This window comes from Oenanthe melanoleuca, chromosome 7, assembly GCF_029582105.1.
Source record: "Oenanthe melanoleuca isolate GR-GAL-2019-014 chromosome 7, OMel1.0, whole genome shotgun sequence".
Taxonomy (NCBI): Eukaryota; Metazoa; Chordata; class Aves; order Passeriformes; family Muscicapidae; genus Oenanthe; species Oenanthe melanoleuca.
This window is the reverse complement of record NC_079341.1, coordinates 30,132,554-30,149,631: the sequence shown is the minus strand read 5'-3', so window position 1 is coordinate 30,149,631 and position 17,078 is coordinate 30,132,554. Positions and strand designations below refer to the sequence as shown.

Sequence of the window (17,078 nt, the reverse complement as noted above, 5' to 3'; positions counted from 1 at the left end):
AAGATTTAAATTTTTAATATTTTATTGTCTTGTTGTTGACACAGAGCATTAGAGAAGTAGATGAGCCTTTACTGCAGAATTCTCATCAGGCTGCTGTGTTTGAATTCTCTCATGGTACAGGCATGTATCCTAAACTCATGGGTCTGGGGAGACCCACAGCAAAGTTATTGCTGGTTTTCTTTCTTTTTTTCTTTTTCTTTCTTTTTCTTTTTTTTTTTAATTTTTTTTTTTTTTTTAAATAGCTGGTTTAATTCCAGAATAGCATTTCCACCTGTTACCTTTTCCCAGAAATTAAACTGCACTGATCAGCAGGATCTCTGCCTTTGCTGGACTTTGGACCTGGGGAGGATTTTGTGGTTCAGTTTGAACACAGCCTGCCTGTGACTGTGCAATGTGGGGCATGAGCAGAGAGTGCTCAGGAGTGGCAAAAGATGCTCTTCATTTGAGATAAGACAAGAAGTGAAGGACTCCAGGGAAAAAGGAGTAAGCTGCTTTAAGCCATAGCTTGATGCCTTCAGCATTCTCACTCCAGAGCCCTCTGTAGGATTTGACCAACATCCCACAGGAGATGCACATTTCCTCTCTGCCCCTTCCTTCACTCAGCTGCCTTTGAGAGTAACAGGTTTTGTACACTCAAGAGGTTTCTCTCATTCCAAAAGCCTTTTTCATCCTCCTTCTCTAGGCACTTGACTTTTAGCACAAAGGGAGCTTTACAAATAAATATTTGCTTTCTGGAGTGTGGATTTTCTACTGTACTCTCACTGGACATCACCCAAGTGGGACTGGTGCATGTGATGGGGCAGTGCCCACAGCACATGGCATGTCTAAGCATAGTTTCTAAGATTAGAAGAGTTTTTTTCTGTTCTGTACCTTTTCCATGGCTAAAATGCTGAAACTCATTTATTGCTGCTCAGTAGTAAATTACTTTTGGAACTATGTGAGCTGTACTTCAACACTCAGGCAGGGATAACAGCAGTAAGTGTCATGAGATATTCAAGTGTACATCAGAGCAAAATAGGATGTGTGTTCCTGATCATGCCACTAGTGTGCAAAGCTCATCTAATTCTGCAATTAGAAGAAGAACAGGCTGGGATTTACTCTGTGAGAAGCTGCATTACTCTACTTTCTGTAATGAAATGTCATAACTTGTGCTTTCTTCCACCTGTCCTTTGAAATTGCTGCCCTGAGCTTATGCAGGAAAGGTGACCCTATGCATATGTTTATGCTTTCCTCTGTTGTTAACAACATCCAATTCATGTCACATTCCCTCCTAAAAATAATAGTTTGTATTTGAATTGCATCAGAGATATACCTTTGTCATTTCTTTCCCCTGAGTTCATTGAAGTGTTTTATCTCAATGCACTCCTCAGGGCAACTTGAAGCAAAAATGGTTTAATGGCTCTTTTACAGATACTTGATTGTTGCACCAGTGAGTAGCAAGCATGAAAAAACAAAGCCCAAGTACTGTATTTATGGTTCTTTTGTGATCAGGGTAGCAGTAATGTTGAAAACCTGATGGAATGGCTCTTTGACATCTGTGTTTAGGGGCTCAGAATGAGATCTTTGCTTCATGGTTCGTGTAAGGGTGTTCAGTAATTAAGCCCATATCATATAACACTTATTCTTGATTGGTTTTAACATAGTAATAGTCAATTTCCAAGCTAGTTAATATTTTAAAAAGACTTTGTTGTAAATGTAATCAAGACTGCTGATTTTTAATTTGGTTACCTGTATGGGATTTAGTTAAGGTAATGCCTTGCTATTAACTGTCAAACATTTTTGCACAGTTATTCAAGCTGGATCAGTTCTTCATGAAAATGCACACTTTTATGCTTTGACAGAGTGCATGTTGTATAGTAGTTATGGAGAAAGCATCTCAATGATGGGATAACTCAAAGATCAGGAATGTCTGAGCTTTTGTACATAATTATCAGAAGCACACGAAGAAGACTAAATGCTCATTGAAGGAATTTTCTAGATTGGTTTTGACACCCAGTATTTAATGTTGATTTACCTCACATTTTCCATTCTCAATCTGCTCATGAGTTGTCAGACTGCATCTGCTCATGCAATTAGAGAAGGTGGTTTGCAAGGTAGAGCTGTCCCTCCTGTGCTGTGCTCTGATCATGGTTCACTCTCCACATCTGTGGAATGCTCTTCTTTCCCCTGTGCTTGCCTTGTCATTTTGGGCAATGTTTTACATTGCCTGCTTGTAGCCTTGGTGTTTTCTTTGTCTATCTCACTCTCTCTGTGGACAGAGAGCTTGGACAGATAATTGTTGGGGTTAGCAGGATTCACTCTTCAATCCTATAATTTCTACAGACCTCTGGTAAAACTCAGCAGCAACTGTGCACTCAGCAGCTGCAGCTGAGAACAGCTCAGGCTGGCTGACTGGAAATAGACTGGGGCACTTCTGAAAGTTTTGTCAGTCTCATTTTCTCCAGTTATAAGCTTAAATCAGTATTTATCTGGTAGCAGCTTGATTCTCAGCCCATTATTTAATAATTCAAATATTAGCTATAGACGAAGAAAGGTGAGATACATTGGGCATGAACATAAGTTAGGTTTTCCTCAATAAACTGCTGTATCTCTCAGTGGCAAAATGCTACCTTTGAAAGCTGATTTGTTCAATGTTCATTGCAACTTCTAAACAAGAAAATGGAAGTTATTAAAGAAATTATGAGTTCTGCTTTTTAAAAATCTGAAGTAGATGTAGCAGTTAGGTTGTGAATGCACTTGTGGAATTGGCACAGCATGTGTCACAGACCCTTCATGACTGCACTTATTTAGCACTTTAATCATGTCACTAACAACTTCCTCTGTTTTTTTTTCATTCATATACAAGGGAGAATTGGAGATATTTGCATAGTTAACTGCCTTTGCACATGTGAGTAATGACATTTTAAAAAAATCATTTCAGGAAAAGCTGTCAGAAGACAGTAGGAGATGTAAAGAAGGCATGGAAAAAATTCACACTCTGGCAGATGAAGATTCAAGAAGTGAAAGCAGCAGCACTGAGGAGGAGAAGGAAAAAACAAAATTGCTCTTGGAGCGTTTGAAAGCTCTGGAGGTAAGGAGCACAACAGTTTCACACATTAAAGTCCACCCTTCCTCCTGCCTCATTCATTTATTGGCACTGAATCACCCTGTAGTATTAATCTAATCTTTCACAGTTCACCTGATTTCATGTTATGGGATATTTTTTTAAGAATTCATTTGCCAAGGATGAACAAGAAGCTTAGAACCACTAAAAGGTCCTTCTCTAATGCTGAGCATCACATATCTTAAAAAGGAACTTAATACATTATTTTAATTCCTTTGAGACCATTTAATAAGAAAAATTGGTTTTACTCGTTTTGTTTCAATTATTAATATTGCAAGACTAATATAGGTGGTTTTACAACTGTCATAAAACTAGTTTTGCTCCAGTGTAGTTTATTGCTCAATTTTTAATTGCTGGGCTGCTTGCTTGGGAGAGCTCAGGCCTTTTTACTGCTGGACTGTGGAAAATCTATTTCCTTGCAGACCTCACAGAGAACTGCACACTCCACATTTTGAGTGCATTTCTGGAAAATTAGGATCTGCAAAATAGTGCACCTTGTGGTAGCTTCTAGCTGGAGGAAAACTTTCAAAGTTTTCTTAGGCAGCCATGGACAAGGTGCAGGTAAAACCTGAACAACAATATACATGAACTTATTCTATGTTCCATGATAGATGCATGGGCTTCAATGTCTATGAAAAAATAAGACTGCATATTTTAATCTAATTTTTAACTACTACAAAGTCATATTTTTCACTTTTCTATTGTTTCTTCCCTTCTCTTCTGTTCAAGCATCTATGCAACATTGCAGGAGAGGGCAAATGAATGTCTTAGAATGATCTGAGTGACATTTTGCCTGTGTAAGGTGTTGGTAGACAGCAGATTTATTACTGGCCCTATGCATTTTTGTTTAAGTGAAGGTACTTCTACATGATAATTTTTGAGTTGAGTTGTACTCTGATAGAGGACTCTGATTGAGGACTTTGTTAAAAGTAAAATGTGAACAGTTACAATCAATCCTGTTTGGATCTAAATGCAGGATCTGAAATCTCAAAGGTGTAGGCAGTCTCTGCAATTTTCCTTTAAGGCTTAGACTGTAAAATAAGCACATGTAATATTAAATAACTCTAATTTTGCCCTGGGGAGAAGAAACACATGCTACCAAGTTTTTAAGACAGTAAAGCCCTAAAAAAATATACAGTTTAATATAGTCTTTCTTTATCTGTTGATGGAAAATGATTGTAGGCTCCTTGTGGTCTTTAATTTCCAAAATATGAATGATTTCTGTTTGCTTTGCCTCATTCTTCATCAGTCTGCATGACATTTGCAGTTCTTTATGTCCTCACTTGGTAGGGAGGTGTTCAGTAATGCCACAGCTTTTATCAGGTGTGCCAAATTATTCAGATATCAAATGTGGCACTGAGGACAGGCAGGATCTGGCTCAGGAAGGGCTGTGGAGGCTTCTCCTCACTGGTGTTGGTGTTGTGCAGTGCTTGTTCAAAACCACATATTAGAGAATGACAATAGTTGAGGACTAATCTACATAAATAGTGTAAGGAGCTATTAAAGTAAAAAGATGAACTCCAGGGCCAACATTAATTGTGATCCAATATAATCAAAACAAAGTGTTGTTAACTGTGTGTTGTTTAACATTATGTATTTTTGCTGTGTTTTTCTCTTGAAGAATATAAATTGTAGTGTCAAGGTTTCTTATGGTTTATTAATTAAGAGACTTTTTAAAAAGTTATATGCAATTAGCTGTTCTAAATCTTTACTACTTTCAGACTAATTATTCTAAATATTGTATTAGTCTCTCCAGAAAGGAACAAAAAATTACTGTTTGTTAGTTTTTTGTGCTGTGGGTGTCAGGATCTTTAATCTTACTTTAAATGATTAGATGTTACTGAATTAATCAAATCAGAAAGGCTAATAAAATGCTTACTAGAGTTGGTCCTCCATCTGTGCCCTCCAGAATCAGAACACTGCCAATAAACAGAAGCTGTTAAAGGTAACAGTCAGTGTGTGACCTAATCCATTAATACCTATTAATATAATTTCATTAATTTCATCACTAGTAGGAAAGTTTTGATATCTCTTCCTATTAGTTTGTTTGCTACTCAGCTGTAGCATAAGACAAGCTGGTCTGTTAGAACTGTAGAATTATTTCATCCTCTTCCTCAGCTGTGTTCATTGTCCTGTTGCTTGGGTGAGCTTCTCTTAGAATCTCTACATGGGCACATTTATTATAAATTTACATTTATACTCATTTGACAGTGCACATCTAAAAGCCTGCACAAGTGGTGTGAAGTTTTTATTCTATAAAAGTTTACATCCAGCAGGTATTTTTTGTTCTGGTTAATACCTTCTCTGGGCAGCTGCCATAAAAAGTTGGGTAAATCTGAGGTAATTTTGCTGTGGATGAAGTCCCAAAAGAGAAAGGCTGTCCACCAGCTCAGGGATAAATGGGTACATGTCCAGGTACATGTCCAGATTATTTAGTAGAGATGTTTACTAGATCTGTTACAGATGTAACAGATTATTTAGTTTCTTTTGTTTGGAATGTCTGTATGGGCAAATAATTCCTGTTTCCATACATACACCAAATTGTTTCTGCCCTTCCTGGACTGCTGATGTTGTAGATGTGAGGTAGGAGGTGGTTTTCCTCAGGGGTTTCTGTGAATGGGATCAAACCTGTAGCTATCCTGGTCAGTTGGATCTGGAGCAGGAAATCTAAGAATGAGAAAAGGGGCAAGGCTTCATTTTCACAGAAAACTTTCTTTAAATGGTTTCCATATCATGGGAGTTGTATTTAAAATGTCTTCTTTTTTTTTTTTTGCTGTCAATTCTATTACCAAATAAATTTCAGCAATACCTTTTATGTTTTATTAACTACTGTTTATCCTAGAAATTTTCTCACTCAATACAAATCAGTATAATAAAGTATCTTTGTAGTCAGCCCAAGTGAAAGCTATCATATACTTTGATAAGGGATATCTACACATTCTCCCATTGCTCCTTTTGCCTATAATTTTTTTTACATCCTTTATCATTTACAGCAAATTCTATTTCCACTCTACTGACTGATAAATACCATACGTTTCTAATCAAATGAAACAGATGACAAATAAAAAATGGTTCACACCATCTTGTGTCCTATTTGACACAGCTGAAATTAATTGTGATTTCCTGGATATCAAAATTTCTTTGTGCCTTCAGCATTTTTAGTTGGCTGCTCTTGAAATGCCATTTAATTTACTTCAGTAGTTATGATCAAATGCCTTCTAGCTCTCACAAAGAAAAAAACCATTCTCTGATATCTTCTCTGTATTTGAAGTCCTGCAAAAAATGAAATGTTAATGAAATATGGTGAATAGCATATGAACTCCATGATGGAATTTCCTTTTTTTAATTCTGCTTTCATCACCAAAAGAATTGAAATTTTTTAAAATTATAGCCAGAAATATGCAAAAAGTATAATTTATTCTGGACATGCATCAATCCCCATACAGCAATTCCAGATTTTTTCACCATTTTCACAATTACAGTAAAACAATAATGTTATATTTCCAAAGTCACATACCTACAAGTTAGAGATTTTTCACAAAGCCTTAATTTGCTCTCCTGGGTATGTTAGGTGTTATATGGATTTTCATTTCAAGATTGTCTGCTATTTCTTTTTTCCAGCAAGAACAATTTACACATTTACAGTCCACAGAGGGAAGCTTTAAAAATAATCTATATTAGACAAACAATGTCTGTAAAGGCCTTAAGAATGTCCCAAGGCTTTGTTATCCACTATGGAGCTGTGGGTTCTTTGCCCCAATTTAGCCTCAAATGACTGAAATACAAGCACCAAGCACCTGCATAATTGCAAGTGATTTAAGCTGATACACAGCATTAATGTCAGTCTTAATCTAAACATGTCTGTAAAAGCTATAGTTACTTTGATTTTAAAAATTTAATCAGTGATAAATACTGTGTCAGCTTTGAAGGCTTATTAAATTCTGTCATTTGCACAGACATTTATGCAGGGAGGGTAATTCAGTATGAATTAACCATGTCTGACTCTGTGAAATGTTCCAGCTCTTTTGGACATCCTTCTTTGCAACTGCAATAGTGCAACTTGCTCAGAAAGTATTTGCTTTTGGCAGCTCAGGAAGTGACTGGGACAGTGCACAGCTAACACCTTGTAAAAACCACAATATCTGCATTCAAAATAAAATAAACATGGGCAACAAAGAGGAGGTTCCTCTGGTTTGCTCAGTGTCCTCTTCCCCAGCTGCAATGGACACACAAAGTCTTTTGGCCACAAAGATACTGATTGAGGGCTGACCCCAACCTTGCATTTTTCAGCAAACCAGTGGGGTAGCATTAGATGGTGACCTTGAAGTTACTGAATGAAAAGCCTAATTCATGTGTGAAAATCTCATTGCTTGTGGGTGAGTGAGACTCAATGAAAGTCTCAGCACACAGAGCTGCAGTGGAAGCAGTGTCTGCTGGGGTAGAGTCATGAAACCACTCTGATTTTAATTAAAGAATTTTGCCCCCTTACCCTTTGCAGCTTATCATAGAAAGATGTGTTTTGTTTTAGTAAATTGAGCTTTGGGAGAAAACTCACTCAGAATAATAAGTTAAATGTTCAAATATATTAGAGGAGTAATTTCCCTTGTATCATCACCATTAAACAAATGAGGAAGTATGTCAAGTATTTCCCATATTATGTTTTTACTACTCTGCAGAGGAAGAAAGACCTGATAGCAATGAACTATGAACTATAAAAAAAGAAATATGAGAAGACTACATGATTCCTCTGGGTAGATTGAGAAGGTAACTTTGAATGGGATGCTGCTGGTTTTAATTTTGCTCTTTATTTTCTCCACTTTATTTTAATGATTTTCCATGTACTGCAATGTAAAATGGTAAGAAATCTAATAATTATTTTCTTTTCCATGGAAAGAAATGCACCATATGCAGAGGCAAAGAGCCCGAGTTTCTGAAAATATCTGTGAGGAAAGACTTCTTGTTTATTGAAAATCAGCTGATTCACTGGTGTATAGGAAATGTGAATCACTTGACTTAGATGCATAGAAAAATCATGAAGCTTTTAAGTATTTTGTAGCAACATTCTAAAAATTTTGTAGCAGCCAGTCTTGCTCCAGCCCATGTGTTTAATCTGATTCAGCCAGAAACCTCTTCTTAGCCCAATGCCTTGGCCATCCACATAACTAGATTGATTATGCTGATTTGTCACCACAGACCAACCTACTTAATTCTAATTATTGGATTATTTTACTTTTAAATCTTTTCAGGAGGATATTTTTATAATTAGTTTTCTGAGCTGTGCCTAAGATCTCTTTTGTTTTTTATAGCAAGGGATCAGACAAGGTGGAAAGTCTTATTTCCAAACTTACACAGTGGCTGATAATGAATCAGCACAGAATTGCATCACTGGTTTCAAAAACAGCCCAGTTTATCCCATCTCTTTCCAGATAGCAATATTGGCAAACTGTTTCAGCTTTCCAATAACTGAGTAAATTTTAAATTCAAACTGAACAAGTATATCAAGCTGAATGTTTTCTATAACCTGTTGGTGCTTGAGCTCAACCACTGTAAGTCCTCAGAGGTTCAGTTGGTTTTTGGGAAACAATTCTCATGGTTGTTATCTGTTTCTCCTTGCCTTTGTGCCCTGGGGTGCTTTGGGGTGCTTTTCCCCTGCTCTCTGTCCTCCCCTGCTCCAGCTGGAGTGTCAAGAGCACATCCTTCCCAGATGTTTGTACCCCTCCTGCCAGATCACATCTTCCACCCTGGCTTTTCCAGCCATCCCATGAGGGTGTGCAGCTCCATAGCTGGCACAGAGTTATCTGTTGGGATGTTACTGGAAATTATATCCTCATATGGATGAGGACAAATAGAAACCTCTCCTGGGCAGACAGTTCAGTTCAGTTAGTAAGTGCTGAGTATTTAAAAGAGGATTTATTTATTGCAGACATGTAAAATATTTATCTTTCTATTTTTCTCTCTCCTTTTATTTTTTTTTCCCTAAGCCAGTTGAAATTCATGGCAATTTATCTTTTGGCGTAGAAAAAAGATGACCTGGTAGGGATATGAATTTACAGCAGGGGTGTTGAAAATAGCTCTGCCCACTGGATGTAAGAAGAGCTGCTCAGATTTACTCTGTCATTGCTGTAACCATTTCCTGCTATCATTAGAGGCAGACTTCTGATCCACTGCTCACCAAACATCTCCTGAAATGGGAGAGTGCCTTGATAAAAATAACTGTACACTAAAGCATTGTCTCCATGGTCCAAGAGGTACATGCTTATCTGCATTTTTCTCACTATTTAGTTCAATGAAAACTTAAAATGCTTTCTAAAATCAACTGTGGTGCCTTTTGGGAATTTCAGTCTGAGTTACAAACAGTATTATTTTCTTTTCTGATTGAGGCTAAGGGAAAATAAAAGAATATCAAATTGCATCTCCTATGGCACACCATGGCAGTGGTTCAGAAGTTAAATGTTTTAAATATTTTGGGTCACAACATGCAGAGCTTCTGAGGTTTTAGCACATGTTGAAAAGGTAAAAGCTTCCAGATCAGCTCTCTGCTGAGTACTCTGAGATGCCCACAAAGCAGTAATGTACTGGAATTAGCTAATTCAAGCAAGTGCTCAACAGAGTGTGCTTCAACTCTTATTCCTGTTCTGTCATGTCTTAAAACAGCATTTAATTGTTTTAAGTGTATCACCATGTCATACCCCATCAAGTACTCATGAATTTTGCTGTGTATAAGAATTTTTCTCCTCAATTTTTTCCTGCTCATGCAGGAAACAGGTTTTAGTGAAAGTTACTTTCTGGCTTCATCACACACATCAGTGTATCCCAGTGAGGTACAAGGCACATAGGAAAGGAGTGAGTAACTTGTGCTGTTCCTCATTTCTTCCTTCTCAAGGCAGAAATAAAGGATATAAAATGCTCTTTTCCAGGAGAGTGAATCCAACATCTTACAGGTGGGAAAAAATGCAATATATGCATATGTCTTATATGCAATTTTTTTCCTTCACATTACTATTTTAGTCAGGGTACTGTTTAAGATATCCTTTAGCTCACCTACAGTGGTGATTTTTTCCTAAGTTTTGGAGCATGCAGTTGTAAAAATTTACAGACATACTATAGAATCCTCAAAAAAATATATTCAGATCTGGACATTTTACTGAAAAAATGAGAATATAGATAAGCATTTAATTTTCATTTTACCACAACCAAATGAAGTTGCATCTATTTTTTGTAAAAAGCAGCTCATAAATTAATTTTTTCTGGGATTTTCCGAGTTCCAGTCCAATGGCTCTTTTCTTACAGCTGTCTACCACAGAGAAAGCTCTGTGGTACTTAGCTGGCTGACATAACAACAGTCTTTAAATAGTTCAGAGTATTGAATATGGCCAGAAGAATAATGATTTGGTGCCAGAAGGATCTGAGGAATAGGTGTAGTCGGTGAAGAAAGGGTAAGTCACAGAAGTCAAGGAAAATCATCTCAGTTTTATTAAACCTGTCAGATTTTCTCTATTGTAATGAATGTTAACTGTATTCTGCAGACAGTCCTTGCTAGGCTGAAGTGAAGGAATCTATTTCTGTCTGCCTTTTATAATCTAATGACAGTTTTTCAGTGCCCTTCTTTGCAAGAGTGGTGCCTTCTTGCAGATAACCAGCAGTTAATGTAAGTTCCCTTTTTTAGCAATCAGGCGTGTGGTAATTGAGAATCTGCTCTCCCCATGCACTGGAATGAGATTTTCCAGCACAGTGTTATAGATCTGGGTGCCTGTGTTTATCCCCACACATCCATCACTGCAGAGAGTGAGACTCAGGAGCTTTTTAAGTAGTTTCTCCCAGCTGTGCACCCTGGGCCTGGCTCTGCCCAGCCCTTTCTGTGAGCCTGCTCACTGCTCACAGTGGCACTTGTTTCAGAGGAAAGCTTCTGTGTGACAGAGAATTTTAATATTTTTAATTTGCATACTAATGCACGCAATTTGGCTGACAGTAATGACAGTTCTACAGTTCATAAACTAAATAAATAGTTGCACTTCATTTCAAACTGATATTATTTTAAAAATCCTAGTGTTGTATGGACGTTCTCCACTGGCTGCATAGGAAATCCCAATTAATTTACTTCAGCTGTTAGAGCTGAATCCCTTACAACTCTTTACTTACAACATAGTAAAATAATTTCTCTTTTAATTTCTCCTTACTAACCTTGAAAATGCTGAAACAGTATTGATGTCTTGTCATGATGCACTTTTTCTTAATTTGGTAGTGATTTCTTTTTTGTTCATCTTGTAGAAATACAGTGTTGGAGATTATAGAAGGGGCTCTGGGCAGATATATTTACACTCAGACACTAAAATTATGGGCACTGTGCTGAATTCTAGCCTTTAAGGGTTGGCTCCTGTGTTGGGAAATGCTCAACTACACATATGAAATCCGTATGATTAACATACTCTTGAAATTGGGTATTCACTGGCTTTCTTATGCAGATAATTTGATACTCCACAGCAGAAAATACCCAAATGATTAAGTCTGCTTAATCTGTCATGGTGACAAGCACAGATTTTAAGATTTCTTCTAAATATATAGAGAGGATACATAAATCAAATGTGGAATAGTCTGGGATTGGTCCATTATGCATGAAACTGATCTTTGCTGATGGTTCTGTTGATACCTATTTATCACTAAGTAAGTGTTAAATTCCAGTGTATAGTCAAAAAAGCTACACATGGATGCATTATAGCCACATGTGCATGGATGTGGATAGCTACATGCACATTTTGGTGTACAGTTGTCTCTTTCAGAAGCTATTGAATGTCAAGGAGAGTTTTGTTTATTCATAAAAACAATCTTTTTTTAAATTTGTGTTTGGTTTTTATTATATGTTTTCACATATTGCCCACCCCTTCCAGTTAAGGTGCCCCACATGAGGTCAGATCTTCCATTTTTTTCCACCTTAGGCTGAGCACCATTCCTCTCCATCCCACATGGAACAAGCAGGGTCTGTGCCCCTGCTCTGCCCTTCAGTGAGTGCAGCTCTCACCTTCCCACCCAGAGCAGGGTTTCCCCCTGCCCTTGCTCTGCTCCATGTTTCCTGTGCAGGTGATGTGCTCACCTGGCCTGGCAGGGCTCCCCAGCTCCAGCTGGGATCTACAGGCACACGATGCCATCTAGAGGGCAGAGCTTCCTCCCTTCCTGCAGTCCTGGGATCCCTGCTGGCCTTCCATCACCTGTGCTGGCACTGCTCATTCATCTTGGTGATCCGTGGGGGCTCCTGTTCCTCTTCTGGGTAGTGTGTACTAGGAAATTATTTAGAGGTGCTCCACTGGTGATTACAGCTGTTTTCCTTTAATAAGCTTGCAGGTTTCTTTCTTGTCTTCAGTCAAATGCTCTGTTCCTCCAGAAAATCCCTTCTGATTTCAAGTGTTCTGGGTCTTAAGGTTTAAGTTCATCAGGAAAAAGTTATTTTAAATGGAGGAAGCAAGTAAGTCCTGCATTTCTCATTCAGCTTTTCATTAAACTTTAGGTACTTATACATTGGCCACTTTGCTTGACAAAATCCTCTGTAAAGTTATTGCAGCAGCAGTTTCAGATCAGCTGAGAAATGGGTGTGAGGGTGGTGCATTATGTGAGACTGCTGTGTGTTTAAACAGAAGTTAAAGCATTTTCTTCTATTCTGTCCTGCTGCAAGACTTGGTCAGCATTTCTCTTAGCAGTTAATGATGATCTGGAAATGAGTGGAGGCTTCTCAGTGAGGAGGTCATGGGGCTGAAACAGCTGAAGCTTCTCCTTAACTTCCTCCAATAACTTCTCCTTTTTCATCTTTTGAACCTTATGGAGTTTTCCTATTCTGACCTTAGACATGTCAGAGAAAAGTCTGTTGCATCCTCCTTGGTAATTTCCTTCAGTCCTATTTGATGTCATTATAGTTTAGCTTCTGTTACCAATAATGGCCATTATAATATTCTCTTTATTAAATAACAGTGAATGTTCTTTCTGTAACTTAAGTCTGATCTGCATCTCATAAAAAGGATTTTGTTAGGCATTGTAGTGTCTCCCCAGTGCTGTGCAGAGATTACTGTTACACACATACATGGATAAATTTGATTCAGTTAAGGTAGGAGGTGTGAAACAGAGAAAAAGGCTCTGTTGCAAGCTTTATAAACAGCATCTTTTTATATAATGCCCTGCCATGCAAAGTAGTTCAGGTGGCAGAAGCAGTGTAGCTGCTTTCATTTCAGCTAATGAGCTCTTCTTGAGAACCAGGGTATTGGCCCCAGTACAACAAAGCATAACCTGAGCCAGATTTAGCAGATCTTTGCAGATAGTGCTCAGATCTTTGCAGTTAGTGTTGACATAACTTCACTTTTAAGGAAACAGTTTTGCCTCCTCCTCTTGCTGTGGCACAATATAGGTTTCTTTCCATTCCAGTGATGGTCGTCCTTATACTCTTATTCTCAAATATTTTGCCCTTTGCAGTGACCCCAGAGTGACTATTCAAAATTTTATCTATTTAGGGGAGTAAAAATAGGTATTCTTAGTTCATTGTAGAAAAGAACTTTGCTAGTATTAGGCAAAAGCTGTATTTTTCACAGAGGCATTGAATAGAAATAAGAGATGAGAATTTCTCCTCTTTTTGAGCAAGTGATTTGCCTCACTGGTGACATCTGCCAGGCAGGAATATTTCCAAATTGCAGGCCAATGTGACAGAGCAGTAATGTGATCAGCTCTAGGTATATGTGACATTGCACTGTATTTCATACATTGATTTATCTTTCTTTTCTCTGAATTTTCCCTTTAGGCCAATTGATTAATCACTCATCCTGCTCTTGAATGGGAGCTTGGAATAAGATAACAGCAACATTTCCTCATCTTTGATACTGATGTTTTTATATTTAGCTGTCAAATTTAGACATTGAAGGTGGGTGCAGTTCCAGTGGCTGCACTTGAGCTGTGTTTAATTATTTGTGATGTGAATTTGGCTCATTCTGCAGATTAGGGCTGGGCTGCTGCTGCTGTGCTTTCCACACCTGAGCTTCTTACTGGGGCACCACTGAATCCCATCAGCTTTGACCTAAAGCATGTGCCATATGAGACTGATTTTCAGCCAAACCTTGTTTTGTTAAGAACTTCTGATTTGCCACATTCTCCCAAAGCTGTGGTCTAAGGCATTTCTTGGACCTTCTAGAACATAGTTTGCCAAATGTAAGTATGAGGAGCAAAATATGAGACAGAGCAAAGTTAAGTTAATTGAGAAAGAGTTTACTATAACACAGTGGGACTTAATAATATATAATTACAATAGAATTTGCTTTCCATGTAGCTGGCTTGAATGTGTATATTTCTGTACAGGTTTTTATTTTCTGTTTTCATAATGAACAAAACTATAAAAATATGCAAAAAAGAAAAATTCCTCTGGCACGTCTCTCTTGTGTGCAGGAAAAAGTTCCCAACAGGTGTCTCATTTATTTTGATATTGTGGGATACATTTTTGTCCTGGCAGTTGACTTCCTTAGGGTTTCCCTATTAATGTTGGAAGATATCCTGTTGTAATTGTGTGTCTGCCTTGGGAGTAGTGCAACAGGAGGAGACTTGTGCTGTGAACATTTTGGGGAGTCACTCTGACTCCAGGTAAGCCCAGCAGCAGCTGGAATTCCTCTTCCCATCTCCTGTAAGAGAAGCCCAGTCCCAGCTGTAGCCTGGTCAGTGATGATCAGAAAAATCACTGGAGACAGGGACACTCACAGCTCATCCAAGCCCAAAAACCAGTGTGGATGGACCTGAGGTCAGCCAGCTCAGCAGGAGACTTTTCCTAGAACTAGTTAGGATCACAGTCAGATGCTGCCACATCAGTTTCCACAGGATCCTTATCCCATTTTTTTCTAAGTGAGCACAGTCTGCACAGGGCAGAAAAAACAAAAAAACCCTCTAATCTGCTGAATCTCAAAAGACAGAGTATGTTTGAGGCCTGGGTTGTTGTTCTTCTGGGCCAAATACAATTACTCTGCAAATTCACTCTAAAAGATTAAAAACTGAATAAATCAGAACTTTCAATTTAGCAAATGTCAGGGCAGAAGCCACATGTGTTGCTGTGGAGCAAGGAGCATTGCCCATTTCTTGCTGTGTGCCTGTAAGAGCAAAAGAGAAAAACGTTCCAAGCTCTCAGGAGAAACAGGGTGATGTTTGCAAACAGAGTTTCATTTCAGCTAGCAAGAAATGAGCAGTAATTTTGTGATTCAGTTGTTAGGAGCTGGCTAGTGGCTACAGAGCAATTGCTGCCCATTATGTGGCATTTGATGCTCTCCATAACACAGCACCAATACCTGTCCTGCTGCACAGCTCCTTAGCTGGGAGGGACAGAAACCACTGAGGCCATCAAGAGAAACTCATTTTGGAATACCTGGGGAGGTTGACTTATGGGTGGCTTCTGATGAAGAGAGTGGAATTGCAGGAAACATTGCCTTCAGGAATAACTCAGTGCTCCCATGTAGTTAAAACAGAAAAACTTGTTATAAATTTATGTTGTGAGCTGTGAAACAGGGGACACTAATAGCTTATTGTGGTGGAAAGCTTTTAACTTGAAGTCTTTAAAGGAGCAGAGTAAAATGATTCAGCATAGGAGGAGGAATAGAATATATTTTATATTTTATTATGTTTAAAAATACTTTGTGGCAGTATCAATTACACCATCACATAATTTTTAAATCTATTGCATAGTACAACAAAGAAAAGTCATTCTTTTTCCTTGGAATTAAAATTAAAGAAAGCTCAAGGGACATTTCTTAAAGTGGAAAACCAGTTATATATTATATTCTTTCCATTTCAGAAAAACTCATACATGTTTCTTTGGAAAAGGAAAAAAAAATAAAATGATTTTCCCACTTGCATAACAGAGAACTGATATGAATTTCTCATCACCCCACCAGTGAATATGATGTTCAAGTGTATGGAATCAGTGTTTTCCAGACTGTCAGTTTAAATAATTTTATTTCATAATTACTTTCATTTAAACTAAATGAAGGAACTTAGGATAAATAATTAGGAAAAAATATTTCTTGATAAATATTCAGCATCCACTTTCTCTGAAGTCAGAGCAAAACATCTGCTGTTTTACCTTCCAGTGAGATCCAAAATAATTGGGTGTGGGATACTTTGTGTTGGAGGTTATACATTAAATGAGGGCACAAAAAGCAGGAAGGCAGTAAAGTCTGAATATTTTGTTTCTATCATCAGCCCCCATGAGCAAACTCAGTTGTGTAATTTCCTTGGGGGAGTGGAGTGGGTGGGTGGGGAGGAGGTTGGTGTTGGTGTTCCTTGAAGATGGTGCCAAATTGAGCTCCAAATTTTTACTGTTTACAATAATTGAATAGCAGCCCTTTGGTTCAGGTGCACTGGGCAGCCTGGGAGCACCAGTTACAGCATTAAAGCAATTTTTTTTGCACTGACCTGTGAAATTATATTTTGTTTTCAGTCCAATGTTATTAGAAAAAAAAAATAGAAAAGCTACTTTAAAGCTGCTCTTGATAGACTTTCTAGAAATTAAAAAAAAAAAAAATCCTGAATATACTTAATATAATCCTTGTCTTCCTGATACTTAATTTCAAGGTTTTCTACCTGTGAGGGCAGTTTGTACCTTGGTCTTCCTTTTCCTTATTCACTTCCCAGTGCCAAGAGTCAGCAGTAATATTTCCATATTTTCTCTGAATGTCTCAGAGCCAAGAGGGGGAAAATAAGAAGTGTTTTCTGCTGGTATAAAGTGGTCCAAACATTAATTTTCATACACAGATCTGAAATGCCCTATTCTTTTCAGCCTCCCCATTAGATGAACCTTGAAGCTTTGAGTGCTACTCAGGTGTGGATAATGGAATCACAGCAAGTACAAAACTGTCACAGTGTCAGTGAGCTCATGGTCAAAATTGCCCAGCTTTGAAGGATAACTCATTTATAGTAAATTCTGAAGTGGTGTCCCTTATTGCTTGAAAAACTGTCTAAAAATACATGA

The 17,078-nt window shown here is 37.9% G+C and overlaps 1 protein-coding gene across 1 annotated transcript in view; it reads left to right on the top strand.

Annotated features, from left to right (window-relative positions):
• Positions 1 to 17,078, top strand: part of NCKAP5 (NCK associated protein 5) — a 342,982-nt gene that overhangs the window by 226,698 nt on the left and 99,206 nt on the right. Inside the window, exon 7 of the mRNA XM_056496731.1 lies at positions 2,921 to 3,070. Within this exon, the coding sequence (XP_056352706.1) occupies positions 2,921 to 3,070 (150 nt within the window). The remainder of the gene's footprint in view (positions 1 to 2,920; positions 3,071 to 17,078) is intronic.